At 43.7% G+C, this 9,171-nt stretch overlaps 1 protein-coding gene across 1 annotated transcript in view; it reads left to right on the top strand.

The window, feature by feature from the left end:
* Positions 1-8,619, top strand: part of dnah2 (dynein, axonemal, heavy chain 2) — a gene marked incomplete at both ends in the record, with an annotated part of 313,900 nt that extends 305,281 nt beyond the window's left edge. Inside the window, 4 exons of the mRNA XM_083640125.1 lie at positions 4,470-4,646; positions 6,472-6,546; positions 7,669-7,819; positions 8,465-8,619. Of these exons, the coding sequence (XP_083496251.1) occupies positions 4,470-4,646; positions 6,472-6,546; positions 7,669-7,819; positions 8,465-8,619 (558 nt within the window). The remainder of the gene's footprint in view (positions 1-4,469; positions 4,647-6,471; positions 6,547-7,668; positions 7,820-8,464) is intronic.
* Between the last annotated feature and the right edge of the window lie 552 nt (positions 8,620-9,171).

Below are 9,171 nucleotides of genomic sequence, written 5' to 3'. Positions count from 1 at the left end.
GAGTGAGAGAGAGAGAGAAAGACACACATACACACACACACACACACACACACACACACACACACACACAGTATAACATTGCAGTGATATTGCCTGTGTGTGTGTGTGTGTGTCAGTGGTGTTGCAATAAGTGCATCAACCGCTGACCATATCACTGGCAATATCACTGCAGCCTTCTGGCGAACAGCGCCCCCCCTTGTCCCTTCAGAGAGACAGCCGAGAGCCAGATAGTAATCCGAGCCCTGAAATACACTGTAGGAATCTGCAAAATCTTCCCTCGAAAAGTTGTTGGGTCTGTTGGCCTATGAGGGAGGCCCAGCGTACAGTAGGCCCAGTGGCACATTTACAGCAGTGTGAAGTCAATTGCTCCCCAGGCCTAGATAGCATTGCATTGAGGCAATGCTCAAATCTGAGCAAACTCATAATAACACATCATCGGGATTCTCCGTTTTACACTGAAGTAGCCAAGCCATGGTCATAATATGATTGGATTGCTTATATTATGTTTCCAGTGTCTTGGCAAGTTGGAGGGGAGGCAAATAGGCCCAGAATGACCTGAACTGAGAGAGATTTGTCATTTTCTCTATCCGAGTTCAGTCTACAATCTTTAGTTTCTCTGCCCTGCAGCTATTCATCACCAGCACTATATATCATCAACACTGTCTCTCTACACAGGCGTTACTGCACAGATAGGGAACTTGACTTATTGCAATCTAGCTAGTAGTCCTCCTAAATGTCATTGCCATGCTACCATAGTCAACCTATGGGCTAAGCTGAAACGAATGTGTTCTTTAAACTCATAACTTATATGTGTTATTTTGTGCCCTGAAACCATGAAAAAAACAGCGTGGAAATGTGTGCCAGCACTTCTGCTCGGCATTGTCTGTGTGATTGCTGTTTTTGATGGGACAGATATGAATGCTGTGTTTTTGATGGGACAGATATGAACGCTGTGTTTTTGATGGGACAGATATGAACTCTGTGTTTTTGATGGGACAGATATGAACTCTGTGTTTTTGATGGGACAGATATGAACTCTGTGTTTTTGATGGGACAGATATGAACTCTGTGTTTTTGATGGGACAGATATGAACGCTGTGTTTTTGATGGGACAGATATGAACTCTGTGTTTTTGATGGGACAGATATGAACTCTGTGTTTTTGATGGGACAGATATGAACTCTGTGTTTTTGATGGGACAGATATGAACTCTGTGTTTTTGATGGGACAGATATGAACTCTGTGTTTTTGATGGGACAGATATGAACTCTGTGTTTTTGATGGGACAGATATGAACGCTGTGTTTTTGATGGGACAGATATGAACTCTGTGTTTTTGATGGGACAGATATGAACTCTGTGTTTTTGATGGGACAGATATGAACTCTGTGTTTTTGATGGGACAGATATGAATGCTGTGTTTTTGATGGGACAGATATGAATGCTGTGTTTTTGATGGGACAGATATGAATGCTGTGTTTTTGATGGGACAGATATGAACTCTGTGTTTTTGATGGGACAGATATGAATGCTGTGTTTTTGATGGGACAGATATGAATGCTGTGTTTTTGATGGGACAGATATGAACTCTGTGTTTTTGATGGGACAGATATGAACTCTGTGTTTTTGATGGGACAGATATGAACTCTGTGTTTTTGATGGGACAGATATGAACGCTGTGTTTTTGATGGGACAGATATGAACTCTGTGTTTTTGATGGGACAGATATGAATGCTGTGTTTTTGATGGGACAGATATGAATGCTGTGTTTTTGATGGGACAGATATGAACTCTGTGTTTTTGATGGGACAGATATGAACTCTGTGTTTTTGATGGGACAGATATGAATGCTGTGTTTTTGATGGGACAGATATGAATGCTGTGTTTTTGATGGGACAGATATGAATGCTGTGTTTTTGATGGGACAGATATGAATGCTGTGTTTTTGATGGGACAGATATGAACTCTGTGTTTTTGATGGGACAGATATGAACTCTGTGTTTTTGATGGGACAGATATGAATGCTGTGTTTTTGATGGGACAGATATGAATGCTGTGTTTTTGATGGGACAGATATGAACTCTGTGTTTTTGATGGGACAGATATGAACTCTGTGTTTTTGATGGGACAGATATGAATGCTGTGTTTTTGATGGGACAGATATGAATGCTGTGTTTTTGATGGGACAGATATGAATGCTGTGTTTTTGATGGGACAGATATGAATGCTGTGTTTTTGATGGGACAGATATGAACTCTGTGTTTTTGATGGGACAGATATGAATGCTGTGTTTTTGATGGGACAGATATGAATGCTGTGTTTTTGATGGGACAGATATGAATGCTGTGTTTTTGATGGGACAGATATGAATGCTGTGTTTTTGATGGGACAGATATGAACTCTGTGTTTTTGATGGGACAGATATGAATGCTGTGTTTTTGATGGGACAGATATGAATGCTGTGTTTTTGATGGGACAGATATGAATGCTGTGTTTTTGATGGGACAGATATGAATGCTGTGTTTTTGATGGGACAGATATGAACTCTGTGTTTTTGATGGGACAGATATGAACTCTGTGTTTTTGATGGGACAGATATGAACTCTGTGTTTTTGATGGGACAGATATGAGCTTTCTTTCTTTTTTTGCCCTGGTGGACAGAAAGGCATATCATGTGTACTCCATGCTGTGTGCTTGAATTCTGCTTACATCCTTTGCTCAATGAAAACAATCTTTTAAAAACACAGATCATAGAGTGTTTTTCTCTCTTTCTCTGAATCAGATACTTTTTAAAATGTTTTCTCCCCAATTGCATTTGCTGTCCCAGTCGTTGCTCCACCACCCCTCGGCCGATCTGGGGAGAGCCATAGACTAGCACATGCTTCCTCCCATACATGTGCAGTCGCCAGCCGCTTCTTTTCACCTGACAGCGAGGAGCTTCACCAGCAGGACGTAGCGCATGGGAGGATCACACTATTCCACCCAGTTTACCCCCCCCACCCCCCCCCCCCCCAGGTGCCCCGACCAACCCGAGGAGGCACTAGTCCTGAATCAGATACTTCATCCCCTCTATATACCATCACACTTCATGGTTTATATTTTCCACTAACCACAGTGCTATTATATATGGGATAGATAGTAGATATCTTCATGAGGATTGTTGGACCAAGAAAACAAGTTCCATTGGAGATCTTTCGAAAAGGAGTAAGAGTCCCACAAAGAGGCGTCAAAATGACAGATGACTCACAGCATCCTGGTGGCTTAGTTGGCTAAGTCACATGTAGTGTGCTGTCTCTCTACTGTCATTCATCAAGTAGAGGCAGCAATGACAGCTCACTTTATTCAAGGGCACACAACCATCACAAGACTCTTATACCACTTTTAGATCAAAAGGCCCACTTATATGCGCGTGTATTTATTTATTTATTATGTATTTGTTTAAACAGCATGTGTTAAACACTAAAAATAGGCCATTTACACTGTAGGAAAGCCTCTGTAATTAATACGTTTAGTTTCTCCAACTCCAACGGGGGTCCACTAGTATTACAAATATTTCCCACAATTTCTCTAAAGTAGCATGTGTTGTACCTAGTGTCGGCAACGCAAGGTGGTCCGGCGTTGAGATTTTAAATCCCCCCCCTTTCCCCGTTGCCATATTGAATATGACTGGCCTGTATGTAAGTCATGCCTTACCTTCTCTGACTCATTGCTCCACAAAAGATCCTGGTGGATCAAAACATTGCAACTAAAAACAACAACAAAACACTGATTGGAGCCTCCAGTGTGCGTGTGGACTTGCCTGTTTTATCTGCGTATATTGAATATGCCAACATTAAGCATTAAGAACGTACGTTTCAGCCTGTGGGAAGCACTGATGTCTGATCTCAAGGGGCGAGAATTAGCGTGAACACCAGGTGTTTCTATTTTTATATCGTCTCCCGATCGCAGCAGAACCGGTAGAAACCTGACTGCCTGAATTGCTCCGTGGTTTTGTGGATAGGTTTATTTCAGTTTTTGGGGGGGATCTCCTCTGGATCTATGTCTGTTGTGTATCAAGCAGTGTCTAATTAACAGAAGAAAAAGAAGAAGAAGTCAAAGCTGTGTCATTGTGGAAAATGTGGCCGGAAGTATGAATCTTCACACCTTAGTTACAAATTTTCACACGACACCCACAGCTCTCCTTGACCTCTACATACATGTGTAATACTGTGTCCATAAAGAATGACAGGCCACAAACGCAGCAGAATCTGTACTTGTTCCTATTGTGAGTAGCTGTCTACAGCTGGCACTACCGCACAAAATGGCTTCAACTGTGCCATCTCTCTCTCTCCATCCCTCTCTCCCTCCCTCTCTCCTTCCCTCCCTCTCTCCCTCCATCCCTCTCTCTCTCTCCCTCTCTCCCTCCCTCTCTCTCTCTCTCCCTCCCTCTCCATCCCCCTCTCTCTCCCTCCCTCTCTCTGTGTCCGGTAGGCGTACCCCTCTCTGAAGCCCCTGGCGTCATGGAGCAGGGATCTGTGCCAGCGTGTGGATCAGTTTGCACGCTGGGCAGAGACAGCACACCCCCCCACGCTGTTCTGGCTCTCTGGCTTCACCTTCCCCACCGGCTTCCTCACCGCCGTGCTGCAGTCCTCCGCCCGGCAACACAACGTGAGAGCACACACACGCGCACGCACACACACACACACACACACACACACACACAGATGGGAAGTAACGGTAAGTACAAATACTTCGTTACTTAAAGTAGGATTTTCAGGTATCTGTACTTTACTGAGTATTTCTTTTTCTGACAACTTTTTACTTTTACTCCCTACATTTTAACACAAATATTTGTACTTTCTACTCCTTACATTTTCGAAACAGTTACTTTAATAGTAACTTTAGTATTAGTATTAGTAACGATAGTTACTTTAAGTCTGATGATGATGGAACGTTGTCTGTCTCTCTCATCTCGCACTCTCTCCCAGCTTTCACGCATCATGTGCACCTTTTTTGTGGAAAAACCATATCACACATATTAGTCAAAGTATAGTCTTTATACATCTTAAAACATGTTCTTTATAAATGGTTTGTGGGGTGTGGGTGGTTGTTGGGGGTTGTGAGTGTGTGGGTGCTGTATTTGTAAGTGTCTACGGTATGTGTACCTGTAATTATCTTTTGTTTTGTTTTCATATTGTTGATGCATTTGTGTTTGTAGGACCCCCTCGAAAACGAGACGATTCATCTCAAGGGGTTTTCCTTCAATAAAGTTCACGTGAAATAGGAAAAATGTAAAGTTTTCAGGATCTGAGAAAAACCGTCTAAGCTTGGCGGCCTTGTATAGAATTTCCTCAACCCACCATCACCATAGACGACCACCATCTTTCAGTTTAAGTTAAAACATGAAAATCGGCAAAGCTGAGACCAGCGGATTTTCACACGACAACAGCTACTGTACTACTCAGCATTCACACCATTCACTATTGCTTTTGCTGCTCCCACGCATGTACACACAAAGATCCACTCAGGAACACACTCGTCGATGCACACACACACACACACACACACACACACACACACACAGCCTCACACTGCGGTATGCCCTTTTACCTTGCCATGTGCTAGCTTTCCAAAAGCAGCTACTGTACACACAGCCAGCTCTTTGAACTGAGTCCACTCCATACACAGCCTCTCAACATCTCTCCACCATAGCACTTAATGTGCCACAGCAAGGAACTCAATGCCTCTGATACAAGTGCATTTATCCCTGTCACTCTGTGATAGATTATATTATATTATATTATATATTTATCTATCCCTGTCACTCTGATATATTATGTTATATTATATTATATTGTATTATATATTTATCCCTGTCACTCTGATATATTATATTATATTATATTATATTATATTATATTATATTATATTATATATTTATCTATCCCTGTCACTCTGATATATTATGTTATATTATATTATATTGTATTATATATTTATCCCTGTCACTCTGATATATTATATTATATTATATTACATTATATTATGTATCCCTGTCACTCTGATATATATTATATTATATATTTATCCCTGTCACACTGATATATTATATATCATATTATATTATATCATATATTTATCCCTGTCACTCTGATATATTATATGATATCATATTATATTATATTATATTATATTATATTATATTTATCCCTGTCACTCTGTTATATATTATATTATATACAGTATTTATCTCTGTCATTCTGATATATTATATATCATATCATATTATATTATATTATATTATATTATATTATATTATATTATATTATATATTTATCCCTGTCACTCTGTTATATATGGGGTAAAACAAAAAAAAGCTCCATTATGTCTGTGCTGAAATGAATAGAAATGGCCTTCTTTGACTTGATGCCAAGTGTTAATGAATCCATTTTGTCCCCACCGCTGTTAACAATGTATTGAACTGTCCTGGCAGATCTCAGTGGACACGCTGTCCTGGGAGTTTATAGTGTCCACGCTGGATGACAAGAACCTCCTCGTCCCGCCCAAGGTGACCCGCTTACCACGCACGCTTTCATCAAGCATAGAGACACTGCTGAGCGTGGCATCATTCAGAAACCACGCCCAAAACGAGGGAAAACAAAACTCCCCCCCCAATCTTGCCGTTCTCCTATGTCACGTGTTGCACACAAAGATCATATATACGGAAGATGAACACTCCAACTTACTTCCTTGACAGCTAGATCCACATTTTTCTTCTTGCCAATTATCAATGGCTTCCTTGTTTTGCTCTGGAGTACAAAAAAACGTTAATTGGTGATTTTTTTTTTACATTTGTTGTCTGCGCAGCCCACCACACAACAGCTTTTAGCTATGTTTAATTCAAGGAAAATGATGCTGGTGTATGGGAGTGAATGGAGAGCTTTTCCCCGTGATGGGGGTGGCCTATTTCATGCAGTGTCTCTATGCCAGTGCACCGCCTCCTTTTCTGAGGCATTAGCATTCACCCGTCATCGCTACTTCCCATCACATTTGTCTTTTTTTTTTTTAAACAAACTGTCAGGTTTTTCCTCAAGAACTTCTTTTCATTCAGAGCATCCCTCCCCCTCTCTCTGCCCCCCCCCCCCCTCCCCCTCTCTCTGCCCCCCCTCTCTCTCTACTCCCCCCCCCTCTCTCTCTCTCTCTGCCCATTCCTCAAACTAGCTATCGCCTTTTCATTTCCCCACAGCGGTTTTACAATTCAAATGTCTGACAATGGCGGACAAGGTTTTCATTTGTCTTGTGGCTCCTCCCCACTCCGGAGTTACTGTCGTTGTCATTCATTTCTCATCCACGCTCCATCTTACCTTATTTCAACCCTTCCACTGCGCCAACGCCTCTCCACCTCCCTCACTCGCCCTGTTCCTCTCTCCTTCCCTCATCTGTCTCTCTCTCTCTCTCATATGTCTCTCTCTCTTTCTCTCTCTCTCTCTCTCCCTGTCCTGTCCCTCTCTCCATTCAATTACCTAATTGGCACAACTGTTTATCCGAAACGTTGCCAGAGAGCAGTATACAAAATGTCGCTTCCCTGTCAAAAACAACAACAAACAAAGCGTTTACATCTCCCTGTCTGCCTCACGGTCTCTCTACCTCTCTCCCTCTCCCTCTCCTCCTCTCCTCTCCTCTCCCCCAGGACGGTGTGTATATCCGGGGCTTGTATCTGGAGGGGGCCGGCTGGGACAAGAAGAGCTCGTGCCTGGTGGAGGCTGAGCCCATGCAGCTGGTGTGCCCCGTCCCCACCATCCACTTCAAGCCTGTCGAAAACCGCAAGAAGGCCGCCAAGAGTGAGTCTCTCCTGGGGCTTTCCCCCTCCCTCTGCCTCCCACTGTCTCCCTCTTTCTCCCACTGTCTCTCACTGTCTCCCTCTGTCTCCCTCTTTCTCCCACTGTCTCTCACTGTCTCCCACTGTCTCCCTTTGCCTCCCACTGTCTCCCTTTTTCTCCCACTGTCTCTAACTGTCTCCCACTGTCTCTCACTGTCTCCCTCTGCCTCCCACTGTCTCCCTCTTTCTCCCACTGTCTCTCACTGTCTCCCTCTGCCTCCCACTGTCTCCCCCTGTCTCCCACTGTCTCCCTCTGCCTCCCACTGTCTCCCTCTTTCTCCCACTGTCTCTCACTGTCTCCCTCTGTCTCCCACTGTCTCTCACTGTCTCCCTCTGCCTCCCACTGTCTCCCTCTTTCTCCCACTGTCTCTCACTGTCTCCCTCTTTATCCCACTGTCTCTCACTGTCTCCCTCTTTATCCCACTGTCTCTCACTGTCTCCCTCTTTCTCCCACTGTCTCTCACTGTCTCCCTCTGTCTCCCACTGTCTCTCACTGTCTCCCTCTGTCTCGGTATGTGGCCTATGATGTCATACCCTGTGCTTTCTGTGTCTCCACGCCGTGTGTGTGTGTGTGTGTGTGTGTGTGTGTGTGCGCATGCGTGTGTAGGCATGTACCTGTGCCCGTGCTACTACTTCCCGGTGCGCTCGGGCAGGGCCGGGCGGGCGTCGTTCGTGGTCGGTGTGGACCTGAAATCCGGAGCCGAAACCCCAGACCACTGGATCAAGAGAGGGACCGCTCTGCTCATGAGCCTGGATACCTAAAGACCTTAAAGGCACACTTCACACACATTTTGCACGTGACCTCACATATATTTTCATAAACATTCGCTTGGTTTTACAGTTATTGAGCATTGATTTTGGTCAAGTTGATGCCAGCGATGTCATCGGAAGACTTGACCCAACGATTCAGTGCCTTCCGATGACATCACTGGCATCAACATAACTCAAATCAGTGATGTGATGTCACTCAAGCAATTGTGATGTCATCACTTGAGCCCAATTGTGATGTCATCAGTGATGTCACTCGGGCAATTGTGATGTCATGAGTGATGTCATACATGCCCTTTTACCACTGTATTGGTGCAATTTCTTTTGCTGCTCTCCTGTTGAAGACAAGACTTGACAATGAAGTCGATCTTCTATTGGATCCTATGCCTGCCGATGTATGTCATCTGCAGCCAAGTGCCCACCGAATTATTGTATGGAAGTGACCGCTGTGATGGTCGACTGCAAGTGAAAGCCCGGGGGAGATGGAGAAGAGCAGATGTCGAGTATCTGGATGATCTGGATGCAGCAGATACAGTGTGTGCAGCG

The sequence above is a fragment of the Poromitra crassiceps genome, assembly GCF_964638095.1.
Source record: "Poromitra crassiceps genome assembly, chromosome: 7".
NCBI classification, from domain to species: Eukaryota; Metazoa; Chordata; class Actinopteri; order Beryciformes; family Melamphaidae; genus Poromitra; species Poromitra crassiceps.
Note: the sequence above shows the minus strand (reverse complement) of the source record. Positions and strands in the feature narration are given on the sequence as shown.